Here is a 23,358-nt window from a genome sequence, read left to right on the forward strand (position 1 = left end):
TCAAACTTGCTGCAGATGTTGCATTAATATTTTCATTATTCACAATATTTAAATTTATTTGTGTTTTATTTTGTTATTGTTGTTGTTATTAAAATTAAATAAAAAAATACAAAAAAGATTTTAAATTATAATCAAATAGTCATTTATACTATTTTTTCTAATTTTAATAACAATAATACTTTTGTGTTTATTTCGTTGAAAAAATAAAAGAAAAATTAAATTTTTTCTCTCTTTCAAAGTAATTGGGAAAAAAATGATAATAAAAAATTTAAGGGATGGAGATAATCAACCCTTGTATTTTTTTTTTAAGTATAATATTCACAAGCTTGAAAGATGAAAGTGTTATTTGTGGTGTGTGTGTATGTGTGTGTGTTGTGTATGCAACTACACAATTTTCAATGAAAAACGTTTTAACAAAAAAAAAAACTAAATGAGACTTTTTGACAATAGATTTTTTTTCTTTTACACTAAAATTTTAATTTACATGTCTTTTTTAATTGCTGACATTAATATCTGTATTAATTTAAAAACACAAAGTAATAATTGTATAAATTATTTGTATAAATAATTTCGAAAAAAACCAAAAATAAATTTTTTAAATTTAAAAAAACAAAAATGTAAATTTAAAATAGGGGTTGTTATTATCGTCAATTGGCGAGGGGGTTGATGATAAAGCTAAAAACTACCCTTATCAACTGTAAAAAAAAAAAAAAAATCTAAATAAATATTTGTTTGTTTGTTACAGGATGAAGTGTTGACAATATCTGAAAAAATTGTTGTACGAGTGCATGATCTTGTATCATGGTTATCACCAGATTTAGAATGGTCATGTGGTCGTGAAGTTGCATATCCACCATCATCAATAACAGGCACATCACCATCAGACAGTAATACACAAAAATTCAATGGTACATTACCAAAAATATTAACAGATCCATGTATTGATTTTACTGATGTTGATAAACAACAAAAAGAATACAAAAGCAACATAAATAATACAACAATTGATACAAATAATGATGTAAATAATACAAATAATAATGTCAATCAAGCTGATGATAATGATAATGACAACAATGACAATAATGATATTAATAATTTACAAAAAAAAGTTATTGTATTGTCATACTCAAGATATTGTAGATACCGAGCAATGTTGAGAAGATTAGAAGGAAGAGAACCAGCTTGGTTATGTTCATCTGTTGCTGCAGCACTTGGTGGCTTTACAGCATTACCAGGAACAAGAATATTATTTTGCAGGGATACATTTGATTATCCTGATCTTGAAACACATGAATTACTTTGCAATCATCTAGGTAATTAATATATGCTTATTTTTTAAATTTAAATATTTTTGTTGGTAAGTTACCGACAGTACATGAGAGGGGAAAAGAGGAATTCCTGGTTATTTAAATGTTTTTTTTTTTTTTTTTTTCTTCTTTTTTTCCCCTCAATTTGTTCCACAATGTGGGGGCTTTGTTCTAACAACGTGTTGCGTCTTGTGTCTCGTGAATATTATCGTCGTCAGTCACATCAAGGCACATCTTGTTTCATATTTGTGACATCATATTTTATTACTCGCGTCATCACAAATTTAAACAATTATCAATTATTCTTGTCTAATAAATTCAGTTTAAAAAAATATATAGGTATTTAATTTATCAGCTGGTTTGTTTTTTCTTTTTTTTTTTTTTTTCTTCGGCTATTTATAAGTTTCGTCATGTTGGATTTTTATTTTATTTTTTTTTCTTCCAAGTAATATACACACGTGGTTTTGCAGCAGTGAAAAAAAAAAAAATTATATTTATTGTATAATTATTTATTGGATTATTATTTTTTTTGTTGACAATTGGAAAATGTTTTATCATAAAAATGCCGATTGTTATGAAAATACAAAAAAATCGTGTTGTTTATCTCGATTGTTCACCTGAAAATGGTAAATAATTTATTATTTGTTGAATTAAAATGTTAAAAATTAAATTTTTTAATATTTAAAATTAGGATATATTAATTTTTGATATTAAAATTATTTAAAGTTGTATATTGTATTTCAAAAATTATGCTTATTGAAATATAAAACCATTGATTTTACTTCTGGGAATGAAAACAAATATTTAAAAAAAAAAGATAACATGTATTAATTGTTGTTAATTATATTTTTCAGCACCAAAATTAAAAGGTAGACCAAGAAGAAAACGTAAAAAGCGAAGTGTATCACCTGGTGAATCAAGTAATGAAAGTGAAGCATCAGTTGCATCAACATCAGTATGTTCAACATCAAATTCAACTTATGGAAAACCATGTAAAACAACAATAATTGGTGGTATTAATAGAAAAACAGAAAGAAAAATAACTGGTGAATCAAGTAATGAAAGTGAAACATCAGTTGCATCAACATCAGTATGTTCAACATTAAATTCATCATATAGAAAACCACGTAAAACAAAAACTAGTAAAATTGTTAGACAAACTGAAACTGAAGAACCAGATATTGACGAGATTAATTTTATCGAAAATGTTACTGGATTTATGAATGAACGTGGTACACCACTTGGTAAAATGCCACTATTAGGATACAAAAAAAGTAAGTTAAATTAAAATAAAAAATAAATAAAAATCATAATTAACATAAATTAATATTTGTTTTTTGTTTGTTTCAGTTAATTTGTGGTTGTTTTATTTAAGAGTAAGAGGATGGGGAGGATATAACAGAGTATGTGCGTTTAAACAATGGAAAACAGTTTATAAAGATATTGGGGGTAATATAACATCAACAAGTGCAGCAACAGTAACAAGAAGACACTATGAAAGATTATTATTGCCATATGAAAGGTATTTGAATGAGCTATCTGATGATGATGATGATGATGATGATGATAATAATGGTAATGCAACAAAACTTGATGAAAACTCAATTGATATTAAAGATAAACAATCATCAGAATTAACAGATGATACATTATCAAAAGAAGATATTATTAATGATGAAAAATTAAAAACAGATGAAAATGGTAAAACATTAACATCACTTAGAAATGTTAGAGTTAAACCAGAACGTATTAAATCATTAAATACAATAATTGCAGGTCAAAATGAACCACCAAGTCCACCACCATCATCAAATAATTCAACCTCATCAACAACACCATCAACAACACCAACTGGACAATGTCAAGAAAGTGCATTAGAAAAACAATTAAATAATCCATTAATTAATCAATATAATAATAATTCAGTATCAATTGCAACAGTTACTAATACAAATACAACAACAGTTGTAACATTAACACCACCACCAGATAATGAAGATGTTAAACAATTAAAAAATGATGTAATAACACTACCATTACCAGCAACAACATCATCAATAATAATACCAACAGCAGCAGTAACAACAACAACAACAACATCATCATTAACAACACCAACAACGACAACGACAACAACAATTAAACAAACAAATATACTTGCACAGGGTAAAGAAAATATACCAGTATATACAAATGATAAATTAACATTACCAGAATTAATTGATCTTGAGCCAGAATTACCAAGTCCAAAAAGATCAAAACTAGATATACTTAGAAATGGTGGACTTGAAGTAACAGCTGTTGATGTTGATATTAGACCAAGTGTTATACAAGCAACAATAACACCAGTAAATGTTACAATACCATCTAAAAATGATAATGATAATGATAAATTAAATACAACAACAACAACAATAAAAGAACCAACATTACCAACAACATCAATATGTGATACCAAATTAAATAATAATAGTAATAATAATGTACCAAAATTAATATCAGTTACAGTTACACCAGATATTGGACATATATTACCAACAAAATATGATCAACAATCAAGAAATATAAAAATTAATCAAAATAATAATAGTAGTAATAATAATAGTAATAATAGTAACAATAATAGCTGTAGTAGTAGTCCAAGAATTATTAATCTTGGTGTATCAAGTAATTCAAATTTATTAAATTTATATGGCAATACAAGTAATGCTACAACGACGACTACGACAACAACAACGACAGCTATTACAACAACATCACCATTACCATCATCAGCACCAAGATATAATCAACAAAATGATAGAATATTACCACTAAAAGTAACACAATCAAGATCAATATTTTCTCACAATGAAAGAACAATTTATGGCAATCCAAAGGATATATTGAACCAGCCAAAATATCAAGCACATCATCATCATCAACAGCAACAGCTACAATCACAACCACAACAATTAAAACCACAAGTTAATAATAATAGTAATAATAATAATAGTAATGTTGATATATTAGATTTAACATCAAGAATTGGTGAACCATCTAAAAAATATTCAAGACCAAATTTGGAAATAGTACGTGTACCAGTTGTACAAAGACCAAATATATTGAATTTAGATATTAAAAAATATAATAATAGTAATAATAATAATATTGATAACAATGATGGTAAATTATATGATAATAAAAATTATTGTTATAAAAATATGCTTGATAATAATAATCGTACAATAACGACAAATAATTTGGAAATAACACTTGTTAATCCAAAACAACAAAGGCATCAGGTTCAAATTCCTAGTCATAATACAAGAAATATTACAACAAATGGTGTTCACAATAGTGTCAACAATAATAACAATAATAGTAATAATAATATTAATAATCATAATAGCAATTTAAATAACAGTGTTAGTAATAATAATAATAATTCATCAATTCAACAAGGAAGATATTCTAGACAAACAAGTGATAATAATAAATATTTAATTAGACAAGCTGATAAAATGTCGTCGTATTTATCAAGAAAAGCATCTCAAGTTATTGTACCAAATGTACCAAATTTAAATCATTTACAATTGCAACAACAACAACAGCAACAACATCATCAACATCAACAACAACAGCATCATCATCAACAGCATCAACAACAACAACAACAACATCATCATCATCAACAACAACAACACCACCACCAACATCAACCATCACCTCATCATAGTAGTTATCAATCACCAAGACTTCATTCTCAACAATTACCAGTTGGTAAAAGAAAATCAAATGATGTATCAAGAGATAATCATCATCATCATCATAATAATCATCATAATCATCATCAAAAAAGAATAGAACATCAAGCAAGACAACAACAACAACAACAGCAGCAACAGCATCAACAACAACAAGATTCACGAAGACATAGTATGCCAAATATACAATCTGGTTATTCATCAACAAATAATATACAACAAAGTGGAAATAATAATAATAATAATAATCAAAATTATTTACCACAATTACAAAATTCTGGTAATAAATATTTACCACAAATGATTGATCCTGTTTATTATTCAGCATTGTACAGTGGTTTTTTACCACCATTACCACAAGGACCAACACCACCGTATTTATCACCAGAATTTAGTGCGTATTATAAAGATTTGATTGCTTCACAACCGAGAATGTCAATGCCATCACATCAGCCAACAGTACCAACGTCAAAATAATTTGTTTTATTTTTATTTTTTTTTATTTTTATTATTTATTGTTGCGTTTAAGACTGGATACAATTTATCAATATGATTATTGATATGAAATTTATTATAACTTTTTTTTTTTTGAACAAAATTGTGTTGAAATTATATTTTCTTTTTGAAAAAGTGTATTATCAAGATGATATGGTGATTATTTAAATTTAGGTGCTATTTAAATATTAGCTAATTTATAATGATAATATTTTGAGATTTTTTTTTTCCTATTGCCTTTGGAAAATTTTTTGCTAGATGATTTATTTTTTTTTTTTTTTTCATTTATTTATTTATTTCTTTTTCAATAAGTATGCCAATTGAATTTTTAAACATATTAATAGATAAATTTTTGTTTTCAAATAACGTGATAAATCGCGCAATATTTTTTATTATTAAAAAAAAATTATTAACGTTAATTATTAGTCAAATAAAATGTTTAAAACAAAGTGTTAAATTAGCAAACATGCGATATCATTTAAAGGCAATTATAAAGTGACTGTAAATACGGTAAATAATATAATAATTATTATTAAATATTAATAATAAATAAGTTAGTTAATAAATAAGAAATAAAACATAGAAAATTTGCGAGTATATTTGAATTTTAAAAATTCAAAATTAAAATTTAAAAAATAAATAAAATACAGGTTGGAGAGACAGGCTGTACATGATTCTCGTGGCTCGCGTCGATCCAAAATAATAAAAAAAAAAAATATAAAAAAAAACCGTCCACATGAGAGAGAACGAGATCCTGTCAAACAATAATTTTTTAATTTATTATTGTTTTATTAAATTTATTTATGAGAAAAAAAAAAAAAAAACATTTAAAATCAGACTAAAAATATTTCTTTTGTTTGTTTGAAAAATAAAATACAACAACATTGTTTTAAACAATGTCAATAATAATAATATTTTTTTTTTTATTATTTAATTTAGCTTAATGATTTTCTTGTGATTTTATTGATTTAACTGATCAATGATCGACACGTGCCACAAATAAAATAGTTTAATGTTGATAAAAAAAACTAAATAAATCTTTAAACTTTATGTATAAAAACTATCCTTATTAAACAAAAAAAAAAACGAAAAAAAAAATATATATATATAAAAAATAAAAAAAAGAAATTGAAAAAAGAAAAACAAAATTGTTGTGTTAAATTAATTTAATTTATTTATAAATATTAATAATTAATTGTGTCGAAAAAAAAGAAGATATTATTAAGTTAATCTTTTATGCAAGTAAGTATTTATTTTGTTGATAATAATTTTTTTTTTATGGCTTTATTTGATTTTTAATTAATTTTTAATTACGTATCAATCAAATTTATTTCTTTTGAATATTTTTGTCAATAAAATGTCAGTTATAATGACTTGCTTTGATTATTTATTTACTCATTATTTATTAATATAAAATTAATAAAAAATTACCAAGCTGGATACAATAAATTTTTATTTATGTATAGAAATAATGAGTCGGTAAAATTAATAGAAATAAAAAGCGAAATTCAAATTTATACTCGAAATAGTTTCGAGATAAAAATCGAAATGATATTTCAAATAAATTTAAACAATTATTTCTAGTTTTTTTATTTATCTTGGACTTTGATATGAATTTTTTCTACAAAATTTATCTTTTAAATTTAATGATTTGTAAAATTAATTAATGAGTTAATTATATTATTTAAATAATATTTATGTAAATTTTTTTATCAACTGTAACTTAACTAATAATTTAAAATAAAAAAAGGGAAAAAAAAAAGAAATAATAAAAAGGGTTGGAATGTATGTGCCGCGAAATTTAAAATTGTTTTACAACCAGCTATAAAGTGGTAACCTGTTAAACCAGTCCAGTTTTGCAAGAGAGAAAATAAAAATAAAAAAACGACAAAATGCATCAAGCCTTGCAATTTTTTTTTTTTTATTCTTTATATATTTATACATATTTTTTATTTTTTATATATTTATTTTTTCCATTGCATAAAAATGACATTCAGGATAATAAAAAAAATTAAAATTAAAAATACCAAGAAAAGCTAAATAATATTAAAAAAGAAATTTTATTTTTTAAATAAAACAAGAGATTAATGATAATTTTTCAAAAATATAATAATTAAAAATTAACTGTAGGATCATTGTTGAATTAAAAATTGAAAAAAAATTATTTAAAAAAACTCGAGATGCTTGATTTTATTAATTTCAAAAATAATAATAATCCCAAGTTATTAATGTTATTTTTTTAATTTTTTTTTCTGTCATAAAAAGCAAGAAAAACTGGTGATTTAAACAATTTTCCCGTTTTATTTTATGATTTTTTGCTACAGTTGAGCAATCATTGGAAGTGTTCCAAGTCTTCCGGTAAAGTTGGATCAGTGCAACGCAGTCATTTGCGAACGAAAAATTTATTATAAAACAATGCTGAAAGATTAAATTTATAACATTTAAATAAATGAAAAATAAACCTTTCATCAAGTCCAAATTAATTATTTAAATAAAATTTAATTATTCAACGAAATCCCTTAAAAAAATTCGAAAAAAAAAATTGAAAAAAATCACATTATTTATTTTTCCATGGAAATTATTATAAACAAATAATATTTATAGCTGAAAAATATTAAAAATTTAAATTTACAATAATTTCCATTAAACAATAACAAGTTAATTAAAAATCGAAATTTTTTTTGTTACTAGAAATTATTCCAAGACAAAATTAAGATAATTTTTTGTTTTTTTTTTTCGAATTAATGTTCATTAAATACTACCCGGTGTAATTTGTTATTGTTTTTTTAATTTTTTAAATTTTTATATCGTGTTATGGCTAAAGCGTCGTCCTCTCCCACCAATTCCCTCGGGTCGAATGCCAGGGTTGTAAAAAGGGCCGGGACTGTACCTTATTGATTTTTAGGGTGACACTGTCAAACGACAGCGGCTTTATTCACAACTTAAAAGTGCATCTAAAAATTAACCCCCTCTTATTGAACCCTTATTTATTAATAATTAAAAATTTATAAAATATATATTATTAATAACTATATCCATTTTTTAATTTATTATATTATTTATAATAGTTATTAATAATTATTATTTATATTTTCTTTTTTATTTTTTTAATTTTTTTTTAACTACCCCTGTTTTTTGTCAACCACGACTCCACGAGCCGGCGCAGCTTGTTCATACACTATTTTATTATTTAATTTAAATTTTTTATTTTTTTTTTTTAAATTTTTTTACACGTTAGACTTGCGCGCAAGTTACAGCACCACTTTTCCGCTGCTCACTCTGTTTTTTTATTTTTTTTATTGAGAAAATTTTTTTTTATTTTTTTTATCATTTGCTGTTTTTCCTGGCGTCCATGACGTATTTTTTTTTTATTTCTTTTTAATTATTTTTTTATTCTTTTAAAGCTTGCAGGGACGTGTTGGAAAATTTTACTTGTATTATTTGAAAAAAATAAAAATAAACATGCATCACGTGTCAATGAAAAATAAAGAAAATATAATTTTTGAAATTTTAAAAGTATTAATTAATTTTCACACGTGTTTATTAATTATTTTTAAATTAAGGTATTATTGATAAATGAATTTTTCATTGTTAAAGAGCAAAGTAAAATATGTGTTGACGTCCCTGAAGAAAATCGTAGGTCAGTCGTTGAATATAGTCATTTTTTTTATAAATTTTATTTGAAAAAAAGGAAAAAAAAAATGTTTTTTTTCTGCGCAATGGCTACTGATCCCTTAGCCAAGCAAAAGTTTAACCACAGAATGTGTTAAAAACGTATAACAGTCGAATGCGATATCGCAACGTGAAAAGATCATTTAGTTTATTTTTTTTTTTAATAAAAATTTTTCTATTTAAATAATTAATAAAAATTAGAAATTATCTAATTATTAATACAATTGTTAATGATGTTTTATCTCTTGATTAAGTATTTTTTATATTACACTAATAATTTGTTGATACTTAATTAGAATTAAAATAGAGAAAATAAAATTGATAAAAAAATTTGATAACTGAGATGGTGCATGCAACAGGCTACACAACTGTCTCGGAAAATTTAAACTTTTTGATAAATCGATCATCTTGGATAATAAAAACAAAGCAAAAAAAAACAAGTGTCATTAAAATGTCAAAAGCCAAAACAACAATCAACAAATTTTCTATAATTTTAAATGATTTGTTAATTATCATTTAATTAAAAACAAAAAAAAAAACATTTCAATTAAAAAAAAGAAAACAATTTTTCGTAATTTTGTGATATATATTTTTTTTTTATAAACAAAATAATATTTAAAATGAAAAATAGTGCAATAATGTTATCAATCAACATGATGATGAAAAAAATTAAAATACATGTATCCACGTGGTTACCTGTACACATTGACAAAAAAATTACAAAAATCCCCTGAAAAAATTTAAAAATAATAAAAATTAATATTTAAATTGTTTATAATTTATAAACAAATAATTTTTTTATTTATTTTTAAAAGTGTAACGTGAATCAAATGCAGTCTTAATAAATATAATTTGAATATTACCGCCAAACGCTAGAGTGCGCTAGTATCGGGTAAACAAATTTGACTCACGCAGTTGTCATTCTGTCGTGTATTTCTGTCTCTGTCAAATGCGCTTCCAGTGCCGCCGCGGATAGTTTGTGGTGTTTGTGTGTGAATATCGTGAAACGCAAATGAAAAAAAAAAAAGAAATATAAAATAAAATAAAAAAATAAAAAAGAATAAAAAGAGGCGCCTCCTCGCTCCCTTTTTGTCCCCCTCCCAACAAATCTCGTTGATTTTTTTTTTTTTTCTTTTTTTTTTTTCATTAATTTGTGTCCCCACAATATCAGACGCGAAAATGGAAAAAATAAAGGGGTGTGTTTGGTGTATAAATAATAAATATAATAATGTAAACAAGTGTTTATAAAAAATAACAACAAATAATGTTTAATAATTTAATAATAATATAATGCAAATATTGAATATTATATATTGCAAAAACGCCGGTAACGCGATACTTGAGTTGCCAAAAATTAATAATTGGATAAAATATATTGTGTTTACAAAAAGCCATAAAAATCATCATCATATATACAAGGATTAATAATTAGCTGTTTGTGTTATTAAATAATATATTAAATTAATTGAATATATTATTTTTTATTTATATATTAATAACGGTTGTGTGTTTTTTTGTGATTAAATTGGACTCGCGTATCGCGTTATTTTGTGATTCTATTGTAGGTTAGGTTGCCGGCACATAACCTTCAGTGGTTTTTTTTTTATAATATTTATTATTTCAAATTATATTTGTCAAACAAAACGTGAATTAATCATTAAATAATACCAGTGTTTATATTGTTTTTTAAATTTTATTCAATTCAATCAAGTGGCTTGCCTTTTTTTTTACATTTTCATTTGATCAGTGTGAAATGCTAAAATTATCAGTAGTAGTGTCATAATCAACAAAAGTTTTAAACATAAATATTGTGATTTTTTTTTTTTTTTTTATTATTTTCTTTTCTTTTTTTTTTACAAGAAAGAATAACTAAACATATAGAATAATAAAAAATATAATTTATAAAAAATGGAGTAATAAACAAAATCTAAATGCAAACAATGAAAGCAAATGGTACAAATAATGGTAAATATAAATGAAGCATTTGTTTGTTGTTAAAATGCCAAAATTAAAATTGTTTTATTTATATGAATAATTTTGTTGTTTTATTTAAGGCTGTAGCCGCTTGAATACGCCATTGGCAGCAACAACAACACTGGAAGATCCAGGTACACCAGCATCATGGAAAGGTCCACCACCAGGTTCAGAAGCATCACCATTTACACCAAATTCAGTTGGTCAAGGTGGTGGACAAAATTCTGGTTCATATAATAATTCTGGTGGACCACCAAGTAATACAGGTGGTTTTCAAGGACCAAATCAATTTCCTGGTGGTGCTGGTAGTCCAGCAGGTCCACCATCATATCAAGGTGGACCACCACCAGGTTCAGCAACACCACAATATACAGCATCACCAGCACCAAGTGGTTCATCAACACCTGGACCAGGACCACCACCAAATACAAGTGGTTTTCCACCACCACCACAACAACAACAGCAGCAACAACAGCAACAACAAAATAATAGTGGTCCACCATATAATGGACCAGGACCAAGTCCATTTGGTTCACCGTCTGGTGGTCCACCACAATTTGTCGGTAGACCTGGTTCATCTGGACCACCATTTGGACCACCAACTGGTGGTAATCCACATTTTTCATCATCTGGACAACCATTTGGTGGTGGACCACAGTATGGCATGCCACCAGGAAGTCCATTTGGACCAAGTGGACATCCAATGGGAGGACCAATGGTACCAGGACATCCAGCAATGATGGGACCTGGTGGACCAGTTGATAGAATTGATCAAGGGTAAGTTTATTTTATTTTAAATATTCTATTCATTTGTTGATTATATTTAACAAAAACATATGCTGATTATCTAGTGACACACTCAGGTGGTCTTGGGTTCATTATTTTATTTTTTTTTTTACATTCTTTCTTATATTTTTCTTGGTACCTAAATGAACCATGACAACTTTCAACAATTGACATTTATTTTACACTAAATTTTGATTGATGAGGTCAACTTGGTAAAAATCATTTCTTTTTTTATTTTTTTTTGTTGAAGGACAATATTTAAAATGCTTTTTTTTTTTTCTACAATAAAAAAAAATAAAGAAAGCATTATGTTTTTTGTATTCAGCACGTGTTGTATCTTGACCTCGAGGACAATTTTTCGTACTTAACACTCTTAAAGTATCTTTATTATTATTTTGGCGCGAAATTTTATATATATTTTTTTTTCATTCTCCATTTTTGTTGAGTGCATCAACTGAAAATAGAAAAAAAAAATATTTATTAACAGCATAAAAGGAAGATGTCACGCGACTTTTGTACTTGCTTGTACGTCGACTACCTCTTCTCCCATTTTTTTTTTTTTTTTCTTTTTTTATTTCCAACACTCTTGTTCTCTTTTCCCCTTCGTGAAAAACCCTCATAGTTACCCCCAAGTGTAACAAGAAGGGAGAACTAATGATGGTTCTCACAAAAAAAAAACTCCAAAATTCAACTAAACTGTCCTACATTTTTTTCGATTAGATTTTTTTATAATAAAAAAATTATTTCGAATAATTTTTCATTGAAAAACAATAAACAAATAAACTTGTTTTATAAAAAATATTTAATTAATATTTTTTTCTCCATTTAGAGCTTAGAAAAAATAGAAAAAAAAAAATGAGAACCACTTGATTTTTCTGTCTCACCCTTGTTAGTCTCTTTCACCTTTGCGTTGAAGCAGGCTTTTCCCCCTCTTGATACATTTGATGCTGATGCTGCTGCTGCTGTTGTTGGTGGTGCTTCTGATTTTGCTTCTGCTGTTGTATCTGTCGTTTAGGATACAACCACAAGTACGTTTCTTCTCGCGTTGTCTGGCACCACCTTCGTTTACACTATTTCGCGTGGATGCAATATCCTATCCTCAAACAGCTCCAACATCTTAACCAGCATCACAACAACAACGCTACTACATTTTACTTCCATTTTATATATTTTTTCTTTATCCACTTTTCTTTATTCTTCATGTGATCACCCTAATACCCCAAATGGTTTCAAGAAAACAGCCAAATTATTATTTCTATTATTTCCATTTGTCACTACCAAATTACTATGAAAAAAAATCTAAATTTCTAAATTAGCTATCAAGTAATTAAAATTAAATTTTATATATATTAATTTTTTTTAAATTCTCAATGATAAATTGGTATAATAAAATAAATAATTTGAGAAGGGATAATTAAGGAATCTCGGTGGCAAAAAGGTTGACTTCGCGGTCAGCTCGTGACGACCCACAATTTCTCAGAGCACTAGATTGTTGTTGTTTTTTGTTGTTGTTGATATACATTGTAGTCGTCGTTAGTAGTAGTCACGCACGTACATCAAGATACGATATCATTTAAAATGATAATAATAATATGATAGTAGATAGAGCCAAATGAAAAAAAAAAGGGTAAATTAGTGCATCATAATGATAATAACAATATTACTTTGAGAGTTGAATTATAGTTATATACATCTGTCTATATGGAATATACATATTCTCTTTTTGTGGCTGCGTTGGTGCGCCGCGGCAAGATAGTATTGATTTTTACCGATATTTAGTCGAGGAATTATCCCCTCTTTATTTGTATTTTTTTTTTTTTATATTCCCTTCTTTATGTCCTTTTGTGTGGCCCTTTTTATTTTTTTTCCTGCAACTGATTCTTACCTTATTGCCAACACATTTTAAGGAAAAAAAAAAAATATTATATATTTTTTATAAATTTAATTTAAATTTGGTTTTTGAGTTTTAATATCTTGATGATTTTTTTTATTACTTTTTTGGAGCATATGTATTTAAATGTTTAAAAGAGACAAACAATTCTATTCATCTTCAATTTTTACGACTCGTATAAATTTAAAAATAAAAAATATGAAAATTACAATAAAGTAAGACAATAGAAAATCACATGATTTTTCACACGTGCTACAACTTACAAATCCCCATAAAATGCAGAACATATATATGTACAATAAAAATAAAAAAAAAGTCATGAATCGTTAAATATTTTTATTGACCATTGAAAAAACATTTTTGCGGTTGCTTAAATTTTCATTATTATTATATTACTTATTTTTTTTTTTTTTCCTACAGATAATTTAACTATAAAACCTCAAAAAATAAAAAATAAATAATAAATCAATTTTTAAAATCAATAAAAACAAATACCATTTAAAATAAATAATTACAATTGATCAAAAAATAAAAAACAATTTTAACGATTTAAAAATCAAACTAAATAAAACCAATATAAGAAAAAAAAAAAAAATAAAAAAATTTGTAATATGATTAAGACTTGAAATGAAGAATGAATGGATCGCGACTCGCGAGTTATTAGCACTTGGGGGGGTCACGCTGTTATTAAAGACAATGAAGCAAACTTTATACAGTACATAGAGAGAAGAAGAAGAACAAGAAGATAAAGATGAAGAAGAAGAAGAAAGAGAAAGACCAGGGGGGTGGGTTAACAGAGGGAGGGGGGTAAGTATGAGGCCAATTACTTGGCAATTAGTTGAGTAAAGCAACAAGTGAGTGTTGTCGTCATCAGGGCCACGTCTTTCCACTACCCTCAGGCCAACTAATACCGGAACAAGACAACTAAAAGAGACAAACCTAACTCTCTTTATATAATACACTATATATTCTTCCTTAAAACATCCTTTTTATTGTGTGTCTTTACATAAATACTTGCAGAAAACAACTTGATTGTTTTTTTTTTTACTAAAATATATTTGAGTATATTTTTAAGTGGGTTAATTGGTCGATGGACAATGAACCAGTAACCTTTAATTTTATTTATATACACTTACCCCACTCTATTTTTATATGCGACAAGTCACAATGACCCTTGTTAATAATTATTTCATTACATTGTTGAAAAAAAAAAAAAACAAGATCGATCTTTATTTGGTTTTTAAATATGTACCTGTTTTTCCCGCCCTTTTTTTTCATTGGAAGTTAATTTGAACCAACTGATATATACGTATTTTTGGCTTTGTAATATTAACCCCTTGTCAACAAGTTTATTATTTTAAAATTTCTTTTTATAAATTATTGTTTTTTTTTTTTTTTAAATTCTTTTTATAATGAAATGCAAAAAATAATTTTTCATTTTACTGAAGCTTCTTGATGATAGAGGCGAGGCTTTTTCAAATAATTAAATTGAATGTATATACAGGGGGGTAAAAGGGGTGTAGTCACGTGTCGCCATGACAACCATCATGCCTTCCAGCATCCCAGTAAACTTTTTCATTGCAACAGAGCTTGCGCAAATTAAATTTTCTATATTTTTTTTTTTTTTTTTTGCATATAATCTATTACATTTATTAAATTATTTTTTAATTTAAAGAATTGTCGTAGTTGTTTAAATATAAATTAATAATTAATAAAAGAAATAGCTTGAAACTTTAAAAAAATATTAAAAATATGATTTTCATGTTGTTTGGTTTTTATCTAATAACAAATGAATTTTATGGGCTTATATTTTTTTTATATCATATGCTGTTGTTAATCTTGAAAGATGTGGTCAAGCTAGTAGCATAACCCCTAGCCTCAGCCCCCTATTAAATCCTGTTTCTTCAGTGGTATGTAAGGTTAGCTCATGACACGACCACCTGTAGAAGAAAACCACTTCCCATTTGTTCAAAGTTTCGTGAAAACCATCACCTTTTGTTCATAACTCGATCAAATGTTTAAGTTTTTTTTTTTTTCTTTGCTTCTCTTGTAATCGTCATTCAATATACACAATATATATAACCAATAAATTCTTATCGATAAACTGATAGCCTTCGTTATTATTTTTTAACTCTTATGTTTTTATTATTTTTTTTTTATCATAATTCTCTCTGTTCTCATTATTTTTTTGCTGAGTATGTCAAGTAAAAATAAATATAAATAAAAAAATTAAATAGGCCATATGAGATTACGATTTATCTTTCTACAATTATTACGTCATTTTTTTTTTTTTTTTTTTTAATTTTATTTCAATATATATACATAAAATATTTTTACTATTTATTTTTCATTATAATTTTTTATGGTTAATTTTTTTAATATAATATTTAATTAAAATTATATTTCTTTTTATTTATAAATATTTTTTTTTTATTATAAATTATTGTTTTGTTGTTGCTTGTGATGATTTTTTTTTTACTTGAGAATTTTTTTTTTTTTGGTGAAAAGAATTTAGTTTTTTTTTGGGAAAAGGATTTTATTTTATTTTATTTTTTTTGTACAAAAGGTATTAAAGTCGACAAAGCTTTCAATTAATCAAGGATTATCATTCACATGTACTCGTTGGCTTTTAGCATACCGATCATCACTTTATTCTTTTTTTTTGATAGCTCAATTTTTTTTAAATTTTATAAATACATTTTAGGCTGTTTGTATTTCCATCCCCTTATGCAATTTAATTTTTTTTTCCTTTTTTATTCATCTTTATTTTAACAACAATTAATCATCATATTTTTTTATGCTAGATGTACTTTTAATCTATTGAATAATGTGTCAACAAAATATTTTATTGAATAGCTTTTTTATTAATATAAAGTAAAATTTTCATAGTTGATTTTTTGATCAATTGTATTTTATTTTCAAACTATTTATTAAATTAATTATTATTTGAAGAAATTAAATTTATACTAGTTTTATTTTTAGGCTACCAAATTTTTTTAAACGATTATTATCAAAAGATATTTTTTTCATAAAGATAATCATATTATTTTTATTTTTTTGTTTTATCTTTTATCTAGGTATTTTATTTTTTTCGACTATATCTCGTCGAGCTTGTCTGTAAATTTTCCAGGGCTTTTGTGTGCGTCCTCTTTGTGACCTTCGTATTGTGCATCTACTTTTTTTTTTTTTTACTCCCCCGACATACCCACCCTTAAAGCTTTATTAAATATAATTTTTTTTCACTTAAAATGAAAAAGAATAATGCAACTTGGTGCGCAAAACATCTAGACAAATAGGCAAAAAGTTTTTTATAAAAATTAGAAATGTTTTTTAATGATTTTAGAAAAATTCAGTCGAGAGAAAGAGACAGCACTAAAAGTAGAATAAAAGGGTTGTTTTTTTGCTTAAAATATATTTTTTTTTTTTCAACTAAAAAGCTCGTTTGATGGTCGAAAGACAAAAATAAAAAGCAGCTTTTTGATTTCTACAATTTTGTCTTTTTAATTTACTCTTTGACGATCTTTCTTTAATTACATTTTTTTTTTTTCTACCCTTTATTCATCTTGAACAAAATATAGAATATATATCTATTATTATTTTTTTTTTAATTTTTCTATTATTTTTTTCCACCCTCGTATTTTGCGAAATACAGAAAAATTCTGTACATATATGTGTTGACCTGAAATTTATAGTCCCAATGCTTTTTCCAAATGGCAGCAAATAAATTCTATAAAATGTCCCACAAAGTGTCTAGGCATGAAAATAAAAAAAGTGTCACGATAAAATAACAAAATTTTTGTAAACTTTTGACCAGTCGTTTTTTAAAACTTAAAAAAAAATACAAAAAACAATTAAAACCACAAAATAATTAACAGTAAATTGAAACAACTCGATTTAACAAAAAAAAAAAAAATTACATGAAGGATTTTCATGTCGTTTTAAATTAAATTAAACCTTTTTAAAATTGTAATTATTTTTTTTCTAATTAATTAACAAGAATTCCATTATTTTTCCAGTTATAGTTATAATTTATTTTTTTTAAATTACATTATTCTTCAATGTCTTCTTCCCCATATACAAAAATGATACTCCATAAAAACCAAATTGATATTTCTAAACAACAATTCAAAACTAAACTCCCAATAAAAATAAAAAACGTCAAAAAATTCTCCTTTCTTGCCAAAAGTTTAGTTATTTATCACCCCGACTAAAAATTGTTGACTCAATAGTCCACATGTATCCTCCGAAAAAAAAAAATTCTCTACATCACATAAAGATGAAATTAAGCTTGATAAATCGTTTTTTTTTTTATAAATATATAAACCTCTAAAAAAATTGATTCAAACTGCCTGTTGCATCTTATTTATTTCCTCAAACAACTGTCCATTTCCAACCAAAGAAAAAAAGCAACAACTGCAGCTAATTACACTCGAGTTAGATAATTTAAAAAAAAAACCCATCAACTTATTCTTATCAAGCTCAAACGAAAAATTTATATAAAATAAAAAAAACAAAATTATATAGCAAAAAAAAAAAAAAATATAATAAAAGCGTATAGAAGATTCGAGCAAATGGCAAAAGATAAAAAAAATAAAAATGAGACGATAGTTTCCACGTCTCCTCATCTCTCTGTCTGAACATAACACATATATATGTAATTTTGCGATATGGTTTAAAATGTATATGTGTGTGTATATATATTTGCAAAATATATAAAATACATTGAGACTGTTAAGGTTAGCATGGACAATAATATTGCAGCTGAGTCAGTTTATAGCTGATCATTCGACCCTGGGAAAGCTATGTATACATACGAAAATTTTCATGTATATATACAAAATTTTACATAGTCACTTGTACATGTTAAAATCGCATATATACATCTGTACATAATTTCATACATGTACCAAGTACATAGAGCTCGTTATATATACATTTTATACATGTATTTTTTTTTCATATATTTTTTAAAATATATAAATAAATATACACACACACAGATGAAAAAGTGTATTTTTTTTTTTTTGGTTTTTTTATAAAAGGGTATGTTTATTTATATTTTTTTTTTACATAGAAATATTTACGTTTTGTACATATGTATGTACAGCTAGTACGATCGAAATTTTGTATGTACAATTTGATGGTATTGCATAGTTGTGTTTGTCTCTCTGATGATATATAAATTTAAAACATGAAAAAAAATGAATTTTATCATGAAAAAATATTTATTTAAATAATTTATAATATTTATATTTTTTTTCTTATGGTGAAATCAAAATTTAGTAGTTAATTAGTAAATTTGATTTTTTATAAAAAAAAAACATTAAGATAATATACAGATTACAGACAGACAGACAAAGTGGTTAAGGTATTTAATGGTCAGACAATTTTGTTTTTGTTATTGGAATTAAATTAAGGCTTGTAATTTGTTTGGGCTTAATAAATATATGGTAGGGATTTTAATTCTTGTAAAGAGACAGTTAATCGGGGGCGGAACAAAACAAGGGTGTTGTAATCAAAGGGTTAAAATGATTTTTTAATAGATAATTATTATAAAATTGATTAGAAAATTTAAACAAATGATGCTTATTTAATTTTTAAATCAACTGTATGATGATGTCAATGATGATGATATAAAAATCTCATCATGTGGAAAATTATCTCTTTTATTTCTACCCCCATTCATAAATGAATAATTCATGTGTCAAAGATTTCTAGTTTTCTCGGACGTGTTTTGCAAAATACAGACAAAAAAAATATATATATATAAAAAACAAATAAATAAAAAAAAAGAAAATTTTCTTCTAGTATCCGCTTTTTATTTTTACACTCTTCAACCCTACAACTCATTCCCCCTTATTTCCACTTCCTTTCCTGTTTATTTTTATTTTATTTTTTTTTGTTTTTCTATTTTTTTTTTTTCATTTTCTTTCTTCTACTCTACGTTTCATTTTTTTTTTCTTTCTTTGCTTTTTTTTTATCCTCATTTTCATTTTTTTTTTTTGTTTTTTCAAGCGCTCCTTTCACCCACCACCCTAAATTTTTTTTCAAGCCACCCCATTGTATACACAATGTGGACAATTTCATTTCATTCGTGATGATATATTTTTACCCTTGGGGACTAACAGTTGCCACGGGCAACCCTCAACAATGAAAGTAAAATAATTGTCCCTTTTGGAAAATATGGGGTTGCAGTGTGGGTGGTAAAGTGGGGTTTAAACAGGAGAACATTTGCCAGGCGTGGGTTGGTTGGAGGGATGAAAAATACGAGGGAGAGGCACTTGCGCATCCAGTACCATGAGCTCTGCGTCGGGGAAAAATTCAATCCACCGGTTAAAGGGGATGTTCTCATTGCCCTTTCTCCCCTCATTTTCTTTTCTTTTTTTTTTATATTTCAAAATAAAAAACAAAAAAAAAATCTCTTATTTTTTAAGAAGCAAGGGAGAACTTTCCGGATGAGCTCGATGAAATGAACAGGGGTAAAAATAAAAATCACAAAATTTCAGCATCTCTCGAAGTCTCAACGATATATATACTTTGACTTTAAACTTTCTTTGCTTTAAATTTTTTTTTTTTTTTTTTTATTTCTTTGATTATACATGTAGCTTTAGTTTACCCTTTACACACAGGGGTAAATAGAAACCCTTCATAATTCTCAATTACATCAATAGTTATTATTTTTTAAAATTAATTAATATTTTTTTTTTCGTTTTTAATTTAACCTGAATGAAAAATAAATAATATTTTTTTTTTTGGTCTGTACAAAGATTAATATATTAAATTTATTATTTTACAAAAAATAATTTTTTTTTTTTTTTTAAATATGATGATGATTTTATCGTGGACTTTGATGGTACCATGCGCTTTGATCTTTGTAAATTAGACTTTATGCATTTTTATTATAAAAAAAAAGATGGTAAAAGTATCGTATTACTTTTTATTTATTTTATCATTATGATTATGTATAAAAATTTTTAAAAATATTTAATATTCTCTTGGTATTATTACGAGAAATACAAGGATGAAATAAAATTGTGATTTCAAGTAGGATCATGATGATGATGCTGCTGCTGTTGTTGATGGAAAATTGTAGAGTTTGCGTGATGATGATCGATGATTTTTGCATTTTTTAAAAATATATAGACACTTGCTCGAGTGCATGCACACACTAGCATTTGTTATTAACAAAATAGGAAGAAAAAAATTATAATTCACATGATTTTTTTAAAAGAAAAAGATGCTGAGTGATGAAGAAGAAACAACACTCGATGATTCCAGGTTTCGTTTGGTTGTTTCCTTCCTCTCGCCTTCTCTTTTTCTCTCTCTCCCTCCTTTTTTTTTTGCTGCGATTTATTTAATTTTTTTTTTATATATATCCTCAGTAGGTATTTTTTTTTTGTTGTTAACTCCCGTGAGCTCTATGTTCTGCAATCTGGTTTGTCCAGTTCTTCGTCCCTCAACTATGTAAGATAACCTCCTAGCATCGCCGGGGGCCTTTCTATAACTCGAATAATCCTTAAAAAATAAAGTAAACAATTCAAAAAAAAAATGATTCTTTTTATTTAATAATTATTTCATTTATTTTTAAAGTCATGAATATCATTAATTAAAAGCAATTAACTGAACTTCGCTGAAAAACATTTGTCTTATCAATACAAAATTTTCTGCTAATTTTCTTGTTTTTTTTTTTCATTTGACTAGTACTGAATTTTCTGCTAATTATTTATCTCGATATTAAAATGATATAAAAATATTTATTCCTCGAATAAAATCTTAAACAATAGGGTTCATTGTTTAACGTCTTCGACAATTTCATGTATCCATAAAGTCTCATCGTGTGGTTCTTCATTAAAAAAAAAAAAAAAAAGCCGTCTTTCAGGGCGAAAGAATCGACGCGCGGCAGTTGTCGAAGGGCGAAAAAAAAATATATATATATATACGCATGCAAAAGGAATGAAAATAACGCCAAAGAAGGCAAAAAAGATGATAAAAAAAAATAAAAGTTATACTCCCGACGAACCGGTGGAATAATAGCCGAGGGAACGTAAAAGACCCGAGAGCGAAACGAAGACGAATAAACTCAACTAAAATAAGAACAAAAAAAAGGATAAAAATAATATAAAAAAATAAAATAAAAGTGGATAGAACAAAAGGAGTGAAGAACAAGAAATGCAGAGGGAAAATGAGTAAAAAAAAACCAAGTCAAAGAGGCGTTGAAGAAAAAAAAAAAATATACGGCGAGTACGCGGGGGGGTTACGGGAGGTAAAAGAGAGAAGCCCAGTATTTGAAATGTAGGCCTGCCACCTTGGTTGTGTTTCTACTTTTACCTTTCCATCCACTTGTACCAACACATGCAGGTTGTACACATCCAAAACCATACAAACTACCCTGTATCTTATGCCCATCTCATTTTTATCCACACTTTTGTCTTCATTGACGTCAAACTGAAACAAACCTCCACTTCATCGCAATTTTTTTTTTTTTTTATTTTTTCATTTATATTTACAATCAAGCAAGCTAATTTTTTTATGCTCATTATAAATAAATAAAAAATAATTAAAAATAAAATAAGTAATTTTATTTTTATGTTTTTATCAAGTATTTTTTATTGAAGCTGTTTGCTAACGAATAAACCGGGAGAAGCATTTCCACTTCAAATGAAAAAAAATAATTTAAAATAAAAAAAACGGTCATGTAATGAAGAGAAAGATGAAAAAGAAAAATCAACTCAAGAATGCGGGAGAAGTGACGAAGGCTTCCTTCTTTCCGCTATAGTGGGAGGGGGGTGGCTAGCATGTCGAGATGAAGTTGAAGAAGAAGAGGAGGAAAAAAAAAATTATATACATGGTAGAAACACGCGGCTGTGAACAATGGCATCGCGTGAAATAAAATTCCCTTCTCTCCCGCCAACAAAAAAATATAAACAGCGCCATCTAGATGATTTTTCTTTCAATCTGAAGATTATTTGAAAAAACTGTTTGAAGGTATCATGAGAAATGAAGGCGCTATAGACATAAATACATTTTTTTTTTTTCTTCATGAATATAATTGTAAAATAAAAAATGAAAAAGTTTTTTTTTTGAAAAAATAAAAAATAATAGAAACTGAAGTATTACGAGAAGTGTGTAGTCGATGAGCGAGTGAGCATAGCTCAAGTCTCATCGTTGAGAACAGGTTCCAATGTTGGTAGAAACGATAAGGGGAAATATTTTTTTCAAATGTAGTTGCTATGATGGTGGCAAGTTTTCAAAATGGAGGGGAGAAATATGACAGAGAGAAAGAGATAGAGAGAGAGAATTTAAGAGAGAAAATAAGGAAGGTAGGTGGGGGGTGGGTGGTGGTGGTGATGACGCAGTGGGGAAAACTGGAATTCTGAGTAGCAACGGCGTAGCCGCGAAAGAACCTGCGGCTTAAAGCGATAGATCACTCTTATTCACTATTTTATATATATATTAAAAATTATATTCAAATATTAAATAAACA

At 26.1% G+C, this 23,358-nt stretch overlaps 2 protein-coding genes across 5 annotated transcripts in view; both read left to right on the forward strand.

Moving 5' to 3' along the window:
- Positions 1–6,375, forward strand: part of LOC122855497 (GATA zinc finger domain-containing protein 14-like) — a 36,323-nt gene extending 29,948 nt beyond the window's left edge. The window contains exons 3-6 of one of the 2 annotated variants that reach the window (XM_044156904.1): positions 746–1,316; positions 2,165–2,584; positions 2,661–3,011; positions 3,087–6,375. In XM_044156904.1, the coding sequence (XP_044012839.1) occupies positions 746–1,316; positions 2,165–2,584; positions 2,661–3,011; positions 3,087–5,533 (3,789 nt within the window). In that variant the 3' untranslated portion in view covers positions 5,534–6,375. Of the gene's footprint in view, positions 1–745; positions 1,317–2,164; positions 2,585–2,660 lie in introns of both variants that reach the window. The other variant, XM_044156903.1, reaches the window with a different exon arrangement.
- A 3,660-nt stretch (positions 6,376–10,035) lies between these two features.
- LOC122855498 (LIM domain-binding protein 2) overlaps positions 10,036–23,358 on the forward strand; it is a 42,090-nt gene continuing 28,767 nt past the window's right edge. The window contains exons 1-2 of one of the 3 annotated variants that reach the window (XM_044156910.1): positions 10,036–11,188; positions 11,278–11,974. In XM_044156910.1, the coding sequence (XP_044012845.1) occupies positions 11,155–11,188; positions 11,278–11,974 (731 nt within the window). In that variant the 5' untranslated portion in view covers positions 10,036–11,154. The remainder of the gene's footprint in view (positions 11,189–11,277; positions 11,975–23,358) is intronic. The other 2 variants (XM_044156911.1, XM_044156912.1) reach the window with 2 other exon arrangements.

This window comes from Aphidius gifuensis, linkage group LG4, assembly GCF_014905175.1.
Source record: "Aphidius gifuensis isolate YNYX2018 linkage group LG4, ASM1490517v1, whole genome shotgun sequence".
Classification (NCBI taxonomy): Eukaryota; Metazoa; Arthropoda; class Insecta; order Hymenoptera; family Braconidae; genus Aphidius; species Aphidius gifuensis.